Below are 14,953 nucleotides of genomic sequence, written 5' to 3'. Positions count from 1 at the left end.
GCATTTCGCCCGGTGTGCTAATGTTTCTGCCAACTAACCGCCTTAGAAGCTTGTCATATATATATATATATATACATACATGACAGGCTATATATATATATATATATATATATATATATATATACATGACAGGCTATATATGTGTGTGTGTGTGTGTGTGTGTGTGTGTGCATGTGTATGTAATTTGGTGACTTCCTTGTCTTGAGATTACATGATATTTGCAAAACAAGAGTCACCATCATACAGCAGGGTCCAACATTTCCAATGTTCCAAGAAAAACATGGCCATGGAAAAATATTACCTTATTTGGAAACAGGTGAAGATAGGTGACAGGAAGAGTATCCAGTTGTAGAAAACCTGCCTCAACAAATTTCACCTGGTCCGTGCAAACATGGAAAAACGAACGTTGAAATAACGATGTGTGATATGAAATAGCTTCTAAGTAAACAAGTTCACTTCCGAAGACTTTCTTAGAGAGAGACATCTTCCTTTTCAGTTTAGGAAAGATTTTGTTGAGAACATGAAGAAAGTTTGGTTGAAGAAAGCATCAGTTTTATATAGACCCAGAGACATTCGTTTCAACATGTAGTGGAATTTTTATGTAAAATAGTTAAAAGAGAGGTATTAACTATCAAAGTTTTAAGCAGATGAATACCTCTTGGGTATCTTCTTTGCAATGGAACAAAAGGATTTATTAGATGTCGAATTAATTTCAAGAAATGAGACACTTTTTGAAGTAGTAACTAAAGAAACCTTGCAACTGTCGTTGATCAGCATTATTAGGTATGCTGGGTAATCAACAAGAGGTTTTTATTATTCCAAGTTTAATTGCAAAGAATTATTTTCAGCAAATTATTTTCTATTTTGTATCCTAGGAAACAAATGGATGTTTGGCAGAGAAGCTATTCGCCATTGTTCACTGTAATGTCAAAACTCTTAATTAATGAAGTAAATTGAGCCAAATCGCCATCGTTATTCATCAACAGTTTTTCCAACTAAAATAACATTATTGGGATAAGCATGAACTCCTGTCAGTGATCGTTCCATTGATCACACTTTGAAAAGCACTTATGGTTTCTGTCACATCAAAGGAAAATTACAGTAAGCATCTATCATTCTCAAATATATTATGTTTTATTATTATATGTTTTATTATTGAGCAGTGGAATCTGGATGCTGCTTTTGGATCCCGTTTCTTATAGAATTTAACGTAAGAAATCAAATATGAAGACGGGGATAAGCAGTAACAATTTATCATTTGCAAAAAATAGGATTAATTAGGAGCTGTATAAGTTCCATGAAAGGAGTCACCCATTTAATGTATAACTGAACAAAGCTAGAATTCAATGAAGTTTAGCATCTTTAAGTAGTGAGCCATCAACAACAGATTAGGTACCAGCCTTCAACCAAAGTACACCAACCAGAAGCAATAATAATCGTTTCATTGCAAAGGGTTCTTTTGATGAGGCAACTGTCTGATCTGGTTAGATGAGCAAACAAGAAAGGCGGGAAGATTCGACAATGTTTTGTTCAAAGTATACATGGTGTCCACAAAGTCTGGGTGCATGGGGATTAACACATACTTTAAGAAATTATTATTTCTTATATTTAATTGTTTGTTATTATTTTATTTACTCCATGTACCCACATGGGGATTAACACATACTTTAAGAAATTATTATTTCTTATATTTAATTGTTTATATTATGATTTTATTTACTCCGTGTACCCAGACCTTGTGGACACCCGGTAGTATATGCCAGAGATGTTATATAAAGTTAAACTTCTTATTAAAAATGTTCAGAGTCGTTGGCAGAGACTTGCTTAACATTCACATAAATTCACCCTCTTAACCTTTTCCAAATTTTGGGTCTTTACTGGCTTCCTAAATCTGGTAATGATGGGTGACAATACTCAAGAGCAATTCCAAGACAAAAAAAAAGTTATGTTTAAAAACACTTCATTCAGTCTTCAATGTGGCGAAAAGCAATAACGCAAAATCCGAAGTAAATATTGCGTAAAATCTCAATATTTTAATTGGTGTTATTTACTCTATGCTATGCATTGAGAACTCGTTCCTCAGATTTCTGTGCACGCTCACACACATACACTATATATCTATATAATAATATATATACTATAATGCATAATATTCGGCAGAGATGTACAATACGCACCCCATCCCTTTTCGGGATTTTTTTTTTTGTGCGCGTATTGACACCTCCGCTTCATATCCTATGTACACACTTCATATATATATATATATATATATATATATATATATAGAGAGAGAGAGAGAGAGAGAGAGAGAGAGAGAGAGAGAGAGATATAGATATAAAACAAATAATAAATGAGTATATGCATATATACGTACAGGTATGTGCATACCTACGTCTACCTGTATATACAGGTGCATATCTGGGTACAGGACATTGCAAACAAAACGTAGACAAGAAAATAATAATAACCAGAGTACAGAAAACACACAAGCCACATTGAGAACATTTTCCTTCATCAGCTACTCCCGTTTTTACACCGGCGTTTCGAAGAGTTGGGCAGGACGCATCGTTAAAACGGCTCTTCCCATGGACCGCAAATTAAATTTGTATACACAAATTAAACCTGTGCCATGGAGGAATGTAGTGGCGGACAAAAAACAAGACAGGAAAACAAACGAAAAGAAAAAAGGCTATGCGGCCAGACGTGAAAAATTATGTGTATATGAACGCTGTGAGGCACGAACTGAAAGACGGGACAAAGTAAGTTCGCGTGTTTGCTCGGCGATAGCCAAGGAAGAAAAGGATTAGTGACCGGAAGCATGTGACCAGGGGGGGGGGGGTAAGGAAGAGGGAGAAACAAGGGGAGGAAGTAGAAGAATAGGTGAGCAACGAGAGGAATATAGTAGTGACAGAAGGAAGAACGAGAGGGGAAAGAGAGAGATATAGTAGTAACAGAACGAAGAACGAGAGGGGTAAAGAGAGATACGTAGTAGTAGCAGGGAAAGAACGAGAGGGGGGAAAAAGTGATAGAGAAATAGATAGAGTCGCGTCAGAAAATATAAAGTTGAAAAAACTACTTACAACAGGGATGACGCAGGCGTTCGATCATGTAAAACAAATAATAAATGAGTATATGCATATATACGTACAGGTATGTGCATACATATGTCTACCTGTATATATATAGGTGCATATCTGGGTACAGGACATTGCAAACAAAACGTAGACAAGAAAATAATAATTATATATATACCACATATACACACACAATCTACTAATACAAGAAGATTGCTTACATATATATATATATATATATATACACACACACACGTCTACTAATACCGGAAGATTGCTGATATATATATATATATAACAAAAATAATGCGACACTTGGTTTAACTTTTGCCGACGCTATTGTATGTGCGTACATACACGCACACACTAAAATATACACGAGCGCCGAATGTGAAAGGAAAATTATTGACATGTTGGTGGTAGCAGCAGCAGCGCCGGCGGTGCAGATATGATTATTATTATTATCAATAGTAGTAGTAATAGTGGTGGTGGCGATTGTAAACCGTCTGGATTGTGACACTTCTAGCAGTGGTGGTAGTAATGCTAGCTGTAGTCGTTGTTTGTGCTGATTGTGGCACAGATTATAAAGAAGTGGTAGTGATTATAGTTGCTGGATATGTTTATTAATGGTGGTGGTGATGGAGTTAGCGTTGATCGTGATTGCTTAAACGGGAGTAAAGGTGACAGCAGTGTGCATTGCACACCTATACACACATATACACACTCACACATACATACATGTGTGTTATGTAAGTAGAGGTATATGCACACAGATCGAAGTCGAAGTGCATTCGTCTTATGCAAATGATGGAATGATTTGAAAATCGAAAGTGGGCGGTGGAGAATAAATAATAAAATGCACAATGATCAATGAGAAGAAAAACATGGTGAAACAGCATCAATCTCGCAATAGCTATAGAAACATCAGGTCGTCGCATTCTCTGTGGATGGAATAAATAGTAAATGATACAGCAAGCATCTAGTTATCAACATTCGACAGACGAACCGGAGCATTTTAGAATCAATACGTCGCTTTTACCGAGATGAAAAACAGAACACAATGTACATCTTACGTTTTCCATGCACACATCCACCTACCATACGTACAATCACATACACACACACACACAGAGCGAGATGAGAGAGAGAGAGAGAGAAACAGAGATAAGGGGGTGAGAGACAGAGATATGTGTGCATGTTCATTAGAAAATAAATAATAATTAATAAACGCAGTGCGTCAGAGTGTAGGTGAAAATTTCAATTTGTTCATAGTTATCTACGCATTTTGAGACCCATGTGTGTGTGTATATATATATATATATATTCAAATGCACACACGCGCACTCCGAATTTATTAAGAAAATAGAAAGCAATCACGTAGGGTAATGGTTGTAAAAAAAAAATTATTTTCACAACGAAATAAAGATTTTAATATTGAAAATGTGTAAGGTTTGTAATTATTGTTATTTAATAATTCAATAATATTTAAACAGGTGTGGTTCCTGAAATATCTGAATATATAGACAAGATATGTGAATATGTGTGTATTTGTTTCTTTCATTTGATGGCAAAACAATCATTTATAAACCCCCAAATACAGTAAGATACTTTGATAAAATTCGATCGTCTATATTCGCCATCTCTATACGGAAACAATAAGAAAGAAAAAAAAAAGATATGTCCCTCTATATTTCCCGGTTCGATTTCAACTCAAGTCTACTCTCTGCCTTTTAGTATTTCAAGAATCGATAGAATAATTAAGGAGTACATTATAATTGCGACATCATTCTTTATAACACATTCAAGTCCAAAGAAATTAATTCATGTTACTTAAGTGTTTAATGAAACCAACCCGTGCTTGCAGTGTAAACCATCGTTCTACAACGAGTGGTTAGAGTAGTTACTATTAATTGTTATGGTTTGTAATTGCGAATTTAGACCTTAATTAAAGCAAACTTAATATTTCATCTATCGATATGAAGTCCACTTAATTACTAGCTACAAATAAAAAAAAAAAAAGGAAAATATTTCAATCAATCATTCAGAAATACAAATTTGCGCGTACTCCTTGGTTTGGATGAGGTTAAATTTTAAAAACAATTAAGGGGTTTTTTTCCCCGAAAAAAATTAATTATACTCTACAAAAAGTTGGTCACGTCAAAAGAAATCATCTGATAACATTACTTACCATTTTAATTAAGAATCAAACGGCGACTTGGTAATACAAACATGACTTGTGTTTATCCTAAGGTCCTATCGATGTTGCTGTGTTGTTTAATTCCAAAATATGAAAAACGGGGAATCTAAGTGGAGGATATCGATAAAAGGGAGACGTAAAAGATAATAATATTAAAAGGAATATACAGATATTTCTCAAGCCATTGCAATACTTTTAGCTTGTTCCCTTTCCCGGGGTATGTTCCACTGTTCCGTAGAAAGATGTTCCGTTGTTACGTAGAATACTGTTCCGTTGTTCTATATTCTGTGCAGATGATATTTATATTTATTTATATCAGTTGCCGATATTGATATTGATTTTTATATCGTTTGTTCCCGTTGCAGTTGTCGCCAGTCTTCTTCTTTCACTGTTGTGTTTAGTCAGACTTTCGTTTCTATCACATATTTACACGCTTCGTCACATATACATGAAACTTTACAATTCAGGCTGGGACTGACAAGTTATTGTTTTCGTGCGTACTAATAATGCTGTTTGGTGGTGATAACGATGGTGTATTGTTGTTGTTACGGTTCTTCTTTCACGTCTTCTCCGTCTGCTTGTACTCTCATACCGGTCTCGGAGTTCAGCTATTTATTTTCTCGTGTTACTATTGCTGCTATTCTGTTGCAGTTGATATATTCTATGAATGAGGTCGTGTCAGTAGTGGTATGCTGTTGATATTGAGGTCGCTTTCATTATTACTATATTATTATTTATTGAGTAAAGAAAATAAATTGACTTGAGTTAAATTGGAGCGCCAAATCATCTCGTGACGACTAGTGATGCACTTGCATTCTCGGTGCAAACAGCAAAGCTATACACTGCAGCAGAAAATATGTTGGCGTTGCATCAGCACCGGAAAGTCAGCAACTGCAGCATGAATGGATAAGCAACGAGAGATAAGAAAACGAGAGACGAACCGAGGACCTGAACAATCTGCATTATGTAGTGTTGAATATTTCGATCCGCTGATCTTGTTGGATTTATCTCCCTTCTTCGTTGTTTAGATTTTAAACATCCCCACCAGAGGAAAATTTTGTCAACCAATTTCTTGGATAATTTTAGTTAGTCGAAGTTTTTGTTTTTTTTTTTGCAGTTTTTTTCTTTTCATTCACAGTGTTACATACGTGAGGTTCAAGCGCAAAGATTCTACACTACAGTTCACATGCCAACGCAGAAACTTCTACGCTAGAAATAGCAGCCTCCAAGCCACATACTCCAGCCTTAGTTAAAACACACATTAGATAACGAAGTTCTACATAACAGATTTAGAAGGCCGCCTGCACGCATCGGGTTTAACCCTGGAGCCAAACAACAGTACAATAATAGCGCAAAGCAATGAATCGGAATGCCCCTCCCGACGTTTGCGTCGTCGTCGTTGTCCCAAGATCAACTAGCTGTGACGTCACTTGATCATGTGATAACGTGCTAGCTTAGAACATCGCGGGAAAGCTTTGCAAAAACAACAGCAGTGTTCGACAGAAAAAAATGCACGCAAGTCCTTCAGGGCGATGAATTAACAGGTTCGTTAGTTTCAAACTAAAATACCTTGCGGTATTTACTTGTACCTTCTTACGTTCTGAGTTCAAATCCCGTCCAGATCGACTTTGCCTTTCAACTTTGCAGTCTTAAGAACTGGATCGGTATATATTTCTACGACGAAAACGTTAAGTGATCGGACGAAATGCCGTAGTCTTTAGTTACAAGGTCCTCAAGATCTAAGTTCAAATCCAATGGGTGATGAGGCGTCAGTTTGGCTTTTCATCCTTCTTCCAACGAATGAAAAGTTATATAAGATGTGTGTATGTATGTTAATTTCATTTTGACGCGTCTGATACCATCTCTGATTTATATATATATATATATATATATATGTGTGTGTGTGTGTGTGTATATAACCGACGGAAGCAGTATTAATATCAAAAGGCTATCTTCATATCTAACTGGTTCAGCAGGGGGGGGGCGATAGAATAAGTACCAGGCTTTAAAAAATGTACTGGGTCGATTTGTTCAACTAAAATTCTTCACGGCGGTGCCCCAGCATGGCCGCAGTCTAGTGAGTGAAACAAGTAAACGATAAAAGATATACACCCACAAATTAAATATGTTGTACATAAATTTGAGACATTATAATTTATATCATTCTTTTAAAAAATTTCAGTGTGCGTGCGTGCGTGCCTGCGCGAGGGAGATGTGCTGAAACAGTTATTCTGACTCACAGGGCTCGCACTTGCCGGCAGCCATATCCGCTTCGATAGCGGTCAGCAGGGATATGGTCCAGAAACCAAGAACATTGTAGGTCTCCGCTGTCACAGACTCAACTATGGACCTCTCAGAGAGCGACTGATACTTTGACACTTTGGTTTTTCTCAGTGTAGTAGGGGGGGGGGGGCTCGGGCGGCACTTTTGGGTTTGTTGTAAGCAATATGCGTTTTTTGTGGGGTTCGGGGGTGGCAAATGAAAAGGCCACCCGGGCGGCATACACTCTAGCAACGCTAGGGCTTGGCGAGCATCAGAGCCTGAGCTGGTAGCTGAACAAGTTTCACATTCGAATCTTGCAAACGAAACAGTTTCTTCCATTATTTCTCCATTCGTAGCAGGGCCGGTCCCAGGAATTTTTTCAAAGGGAGGGCACAAAGTCAGAAGGGAATACGATCCCAGGAGAAAAGAGCGTAATAACATGATTTTGAAGGGCGCACTTCTCTCCTTGATGGGGGGAGCACCTGCCCTTCCGTCCCCCATCCCTTAGCACTTTCATTCATTCTTTGTACCTTCTTCCTCCGGTGTCTTTCCGTTTGAACATCCCATTGATCGAATACTTTCAACCCAGCTTCAAAAGAATCATGGATCAATCATTTCCGGCTGCTTAAAAAAAGTCTTTAAAGGGTTTTAAATACAAGTTCTTGGTAGTATCATGTAATCATTTTTTCAACCCAGTCCATCAAATAGGAATTATATTTTAACATCCCAGCAACACAGAGATTAAAAGTCGTGATTAAATTCAGCGCCTGCCTTGTATTAGCTTTTGTATCGTTGGTTTGATTTTAATCGTCAACCATGCATGCTTTGCTCAAAATTTCGCTGTGATATCAAGATATTCGGGAGTGGCTGTGTGGGTAAGAAGTTTACTGCCCCAAAACAAGATTTTGGGTTTAGTCCCACTGCGTGGTATAGTCTTCTACTACGGTTTCCGTCAACTAAAGCCTTGTGAGTAGATTTGGTAGACGGAAACTGAAAGAAACATGTGTGCTTGAAAAGATTAATCGAAAGCGTTTGCACACACTAGAAAAAAAAAACTTCTTCCAAAATGTTAGTAACGTCCTGATAAAAAAATTCGGCATTTGTTAATGAAAAGTTAGACCGAAAAAAAAAACGAGATGAATAAAGCAATTGAATTGCCGGTAATATGGTTGATGGTGGAGACAGGAGAGGGTCCGCTCCGGGCGACACTTTGGTTCGAGTGACGCTTTTATGAAAGCAGTATATTTGGGTCTGCTTGTGCAGGGCTGGGGACCTGATGGAGTGACAAGCTCCTGGGGTAGCACACAGTTTAGCTATGCCACTATGAACTACACCGAAATAAGTTATTATCGATACATTGTGGTTAGCAACACAAATTCCAACGAAATTGAAAGAATAATTATCGATACTTGTAAAAATACCTTTGTTTTGTTTTTCCTTTTTTTTTTGTTTTAATTTTCTATTGAACACCACTTTAATAACCAGGCAACACTTCGTCATTGGCATAAAAATTAGATCGACCGCTTCTAAAGGGTTTCGTCTTTTAAGTTTGGGAGGTGGGGGTTACAGTTTAGTCAGGAATGGAGGTGCAACGCTCATGACTCGGAATTTTTTTTTCTACTTTTCTTTCTTTTATGACTGTTAGAAGGAAAGGACGAAGTTATGCTCGAACCGAAAATCTAACCCCAAAGCTGGCCACAGCATGTACTCCTCTAAAAGCATACAGAACCAAGTGGTGGTGCTAAAACGAACGCCGATTTAAGTCGGTTCCTACATGAGTTCAAAACTCCTCAAAGAGTCAAAGCAAATACCACAAGGCATCTCGTCTGACATTCTAACAGTTCCACCACCACATTGTCGTTAATTTGTACTTTATTTTATCGACCCTGAAAAGATGAAAATCAAAGTTGACCCCAGTGTAATTTGAACTTCAAGTGTGGTTATAAGTAAAGCAAAACATTTTGCTTTACGCTCTAACGATTCTGCCATTTCGCCGCCGTCGCCAGTTGTTCCAATCTTTCACTATATTTTCAGCATCCTTTCGTTTTCATTGGATAAATCCAAGAAAAGACTCTTTTATAAAATTGTTTTCTTAAAATCAATATCAACATAACAACTGTTTATGCTATTTCTATTGATGTGCTTTATTTGCAGTTGAATCAAACACAGGGGTCAAAATATTTGACCTTATGAATATTAAGTAGTAATATCTGGTGAACAGTTGAAGCCTTCAACTCAATACAATAATTCTACACTAACTGACATAAATATGGATATTTTTCTTCAGTTCTATGCCACATTGCAGCGATTGTGTTGGTTTTAGTATTTTTATTATTATTATTATTATTATTAGCGGATCAAAGTTTCCTGATAATTTTAATAACACCGCATCTAAAAGAATTTCTCAGCAGTTGCTTTCTCCTTTATGGCTATGTGATTCCTTTTGAACATGCAATGCAAGATTTTTTGAGTTGCTAAAAATTTACGCAATGAAGAATTCTGTGGAGAATATCTCACCATTTATGTTTCTCCGAAAGATTTTCCTAAACCATTAGCATAGAACTTGGAGCTCTATTTTAATTATTCCTCTATTTTCTACAAGATTTTTTTTTCCATTAGATGAAACAGTATAGATGATATTTTGTCCTTTCACGGGTGGTCGAATCTATTTTCTTTGTTCGAATGAAGAATGATTAACAATAGCACAAAGTTGTTTTCTTCTCGACCATGAGCGCCAAATTTGTTTCCTACACTAAACATCAGCAGGACTCAACAAGAGCCCTCACAGATGCTCTAAATGTTGGGCCTCGCTATCAGCGACGATCTCTCATGGCAAAAGCATACACTGAGCATAACTAGAACCGTATCCCAAAGACTGGCTCTTTTCTATGGGGCCAGAAAGTACCTCCACCACTCGCCTCTCCATCTCCACCTCTCATCACCCTAGTTACATCTACCCCCATCTAGCCCTGTACTAATCAATATGCCCAGTCTTACCTTCCAGAACATCGGCCCTCTGGCATCTTTTCTCTGCTCATGGCTTTCCTGCAAGTGTTGTCCTACAACAATTTAAATAGAACATTTAACGATATCAAGCTCACCGACCACAAACGGCTTTTCAAAGGTCAAAGATGGAGTCATTGCCTCTTCACCCAGACTCGGCATATAGAGAAGGAGGGGGGGAAATGTTAACCTGTGCTCCACTCTGCCCCAACCCCTGAAGCAGGCTTATAAAGCAGGCCTAAAAGTTCTGGCTCCATCAAAACGGCACCCAGGGCGGACTCCAACACTACCCACCAATCGCCTCCACCCCACCTCCACTCCCTAGCTGCACTACTGCCCAAGGGTCGATGTACTGGAGAGGAAAAGACTGAGCATAGCAGTTAGTGAGGGGCTGAAGTGGGTTGTAACAATGGCGATGAGGGGTGGAGAAAGAAAATAGTCAGGGGTACTTAATGGGACCCTCGTGTTTCTAATCTCCTTTTCGCTTATTTCGATTAGAATACATTTTGGTATTTGCCTGTAGCTACAAGGTACATCCCTATATATATATATATATATATATATATATATATATATATATATATATATATATATATATATATGTATGTATGTGTGTGTGTGTGTGTGTATACAGAGAGAGAGAGAGATAGGCGGAGGTTACCTCCGCCAAATATATTCACTCTGCTGCCTCCTGATTTTATGGTTTATAAGAGACATCTTCCAGTTTCCGTCAACCTATCACGGGGTTTTGATCATCCCCGGGTTGTAACAAAGGACTGCTAATGGGGGTCACACAGTGGGACAGAATCCGAAGTCACGTGTGTGGATTTAGGTACAGCAACATTATAAAGACTGTCATAATAATCTACCAAAACAAAACTGTAACAAAATATAAATTGTATATATCATTTAAATGCCAAGAAGGGCTTCTGAATCACGCTGTAGACTACAACGAAGAAACGAGGCTGATGTGATGTAGTACAGCAATAACAATTGCTAAGAATACGAGCATTCGTTTTTGCTATTGTGTTTAATGACACACATACATACACACGCGCGCGCGGCTTGAAAGTAATTTATTATGCAGGACACTTGTTGTGTGAGGAAGAAACTGTTTGTAAAGTAGATGGGTGTTGCAGGGAATTAAATAAGTTGTCATTGTCTTGTGACTGGCTGACGGAGACGCATTCCTTGTTATCAATAGCTATTCGGCTCCCGCTCATAAATCATTGCAGATTATTGTTATTATTATTTTTTTTTTTCTGAATCAGGAGATAAGGCCTACACCATTGCTCCAATACTAACAAAAGTCTTAAACACACATCGCCAATTTTTACAAAGGGTTTTATTTGAGCGGGGGCGGGAGCATATGTGTAAATAGTTTATTAATTCTGTGTGTGTGTTCGTATGTTCTTTCTTTCATTTGTTTCAGTCATTTGACTGCGGCCATGCTGGAGCACCGCCTCGAAGGGTTTTAGTCGAACAAATCGACTGCAGGAGTTATTCATTTTTTAAGCCTAGTAATTATTCTATCGTTCTCTTTTGCTGAACCGCTAAGTTATAAGGGCGCAAACACACCAGCACTGGTTGTCGGGAAGTGGTGAAACACACTCCCCCCCCCCACACACACACATTTATAAATATATATACGACGGGCTTCTTTCAGTTTTCCGTCTACCAAATCCACTCACAAGGCTTTGGTTGGCCTGAGACTATAGTAGAAGACACTCTCCCCACGTCCTAAGTACGTGCTTAATTTGCTTAATGGTTAATCCAGCACTCTAGGGGTGTGTCGTGTGTGCCTACAGACACAGACATAATCTTTAAATCGAGTGCTATTTCTTTCTTTGTATAATGAATAACACACACACACAAATATATCTTTAAGTGTGTGTGTGTATCTCTTCTTTACATCCACTGAAGATCTGTAGTTTGTCTATAGAATGTAACAAGAAGAAGGACCCTGGAGAATAGAGATATTACATCTGAGCTGTAAATAACATTAACCTATTAAATCAACAAAGTTCTTCTCGTTCTCTATAATTATGAGATTAACCTATTATAGAGCTGATATCTTACAAACAACTAGAACATCTAAAGATAATATTCGGCTTAATTTCAGGTGAACTGGCAGAAAAGATTGATTACCGAGAGGAGAATAGATTGCCAGACTTCATAGAACTTCAAACAAACAGCTTCAGAATATTTCAAAACATCTCAATAGAGTCCACACCTAGTCTACAAAAATTACTCCTAATTAATGATTTATGAGGGGAAGGTAAAAAGTTTCTGGCTTTGGGTAAAAGAAAATACAGGAGGGTTAGTTATGGTTTTATTCAACATATTCCCCTCTCAGATTCACACACTTATTGCAGGGGGTCCTTCAGTTTTTCTAAGCCCTGTAAAAGAACTTGGAAGGTTGGGCCTCAACCAAGCCTTTTGCGATACCCTTAAAGCCAGGGACTTTTCAGCACCCTCTCATACATGATTATTTGCATATGCACAAAATTAATTATTGCTATTTAATAGCAACAGTTTTTATTAAAACAATGTCAAACTGCAACAGAGGTGTGCAAAAATGTGACTGTTGATTTGGTTAAATGCATCTAATATAATAATGCCTCCAATGTTATTTAGTAATTTCTATTTTGTGTTGATTTGATTGATTGAACTAATTAAGTGGTTAACTGGAAGAGACAGAAAAATGATACAGAAAACAAGTCATTTCAAGTTAATGACAAATATGCAATCTAATTAATGTGATGATTGATGTTGTTGTCTAACCCAGGTCAGTTCTGATATAACGACCAAAGTTTGCTTTAGAAGCATTGAGATGTATTGAAAGATACATATCAACGCTTCTAAGCAAATTTGTTGACTTTCAATGTAACTTACAATAATGTCTTATAAAACTAGATTTATATATCCTACATTTGCTGAAGAATTTGTCGTTGGGGCAGTTTAGCTTAATGGTAAATCACTTGACACATAATCACAGGAAAGTGAGTTCGAGTCACATGGTTGACCGATGACAGATTTTTCTGCAAAATATGGATAGTTTATCCTGTTCCAAGTTGACCCTGGTGGAATTTGAGCTCAGAACCCAAAGAGTTGGAACAGATGCCACTAAGCATTTGGTCCAATGCCAGCCTGCAGTTTTAGGCAGGAAAAATAACAGCATTAGAAATAAGAGCAAAATGGACAAAATATAAACGACTAAATAAATAAATTAATTAATTTCAAAAAGAAAAAAGAGAATGAAAAGTAAAAAAAGGAAAGCAGCATTGACATTATTGTTATAAACATTATTATTAAATATTTTTTTAATGAAAGAAAAAAATATTTGAAGTATTTTAATTTATTTTATTGAAAAAGGGGTAGAAATATGTTTTATTGTTTTAGGGATAAATATTTTACCGTTTAATTAAAAAGACAGAAAATCACATCAGTTGACTTTCACTGATTTTGATTTTCTTCTTTAATTGAATTTATTTCGGTAATTCATCGCCATTTCTGGAGGAAGGTAATCGTACCAACTGACTGATTTCATGTAACCTGAACCAGGAACAAAAGAAAAAGAACAAGGAAAAAGGAATTTAGGTACAAAGGAATTAGAAATTGTCATTATACTTTTATTCTGCTTCTTTTTTGACTATTTGTCTGTGTGTCTATCCTTTAGCACACTGAAATTGCACTACACACACACACACACAAACACATATAAGAAATGCTTAGAAATCTTGACGTAGAAAGTTTAAAAATTTTTTGTCCTTGTACAGAATCGGACAAGCTGTCCACAAGGCTTTGGCTTTGTGGATGTGAAACCTTTGGTAACTCTATGTCCAAGATATTATTGTTGTAATAATTACTGTTCTGTTCTTTAGAGTGTCGTTCTTTTCTGACATGTGTTTTATTAATTAAATATATATATTCTTTTTTTTTATTACTTGTTTCAGTCATTTGACTGTGGCCATGCTGGAGTACCGCCTTTAGTTGAACAAATCGACCCCAGGACTTATTCTTTGTGAGCCTAGTACTTATTCTATTGATATCTTTTGCCGAACTGCTAAGTTTCAGGGATGTAAACGCACCAACATCAGTTGTCAAGTGATGGTGGTGCTGGTGGGGAGAACAAACACTCCCACACAGATACATATACATACATATATATATATATTCTTAGATATATACATATATTCAGTTTCTGTCTACCAAATCTACTCACAAGGCTTTGGTCACCCAAGAGAACACTTGCTCAAGGTGCCAACAGTGGTACTGAACTCAGAACCATGTGGTTGGGAAACAAGCTTCTTACCACAGAGCCACGCCCATCACTTATACATTGTTGTCGTTATTATTAAATCATCTAAGTTTTTCAATACAATTATAGAGATACTATAATTAACAGAAAGCATTA

The 14,953-nt window shown here is 37.0% G+C and overlaps 2 protein-coding genes and 1 long non-coding RNA gene across 4 annotated transcripts in view; 1 reads left to right on the top strand and 2 right to left on the bottom strand.

The window, feature by feature from the left end:
• LOC106878164 (leucine-rich repeat serine/threonine-protein kinase 1) overlaps nucleotides 1–6,707 on the bottom strand; it is a 110,866-nt gene extending 104,159 nt beyond the window's left edge. For both annotated transcript variants that reach the window (XM_089363883.1, XM_089363882.1), the window contains exon 1: nucleotides 5,263–6,707. The gene's annotated coding sequence lies outside the window, so the exon portion shown is untranslated. The remainder of the gene's footprint in view (nucleotides 1–5,262) is intronic.
• Nucleotides 6,708–6,720: 13 nt separating this feature from the next.
• The window catches only part of LOC149132537 (uncharacterized), a 25,641-nt gene continuing 17,408 nt past the window's right edge, over nucleotides 6,721–14,953 (top strand). The window contains exon 1 of the long non-coding RNA XR_016244474.1: nucleotides 6,721–6,815. This is a non-coding gene — a long non-coding RNA (uncharacterized LOC149132537). The remainder of the gene's footprint in view (nucleotides 6,816–14,953) is intronic.
• LOC106878165 (uncharacterized) overlaps nucleotides 13,879–14,953 on the bottom strand; it is a 25,069-nt gene continuing 23,994 nt past the window's right edge. The window contains exon 10 of the mRNA XM_089363884.1: nucleotides 13,879–14,091. Coding sequence (XP_089220010.1) covers nucleotides 14,015–14,091 — 77 coding nt within the window. The 3' untranslated portion in view covers nucleotides 13,879–14,014. The remainder of the gene's footprint in view (nucleotides 14,092–14,953) is intronic.

Source organism: Octopus bimaculoides, chromosome 15, assembly GCF_046866305.1.
Source record: "Octopus bimaculoides isolate indiv1 chromosome 15, ASM4686630v1, whole genome shotgun sequence".
Classification (NCBI taxonomy): Eukaryota; Metazoa; Mollusca; class Cephalopoda; order Octopoda; family Octopodidae; genus Octopus; species Octopus bimaculoides.
Note: the sequence above shows the minus strand (reverse complement) of the source record. Positions and strands in the feature narration are given on the sequence as shown.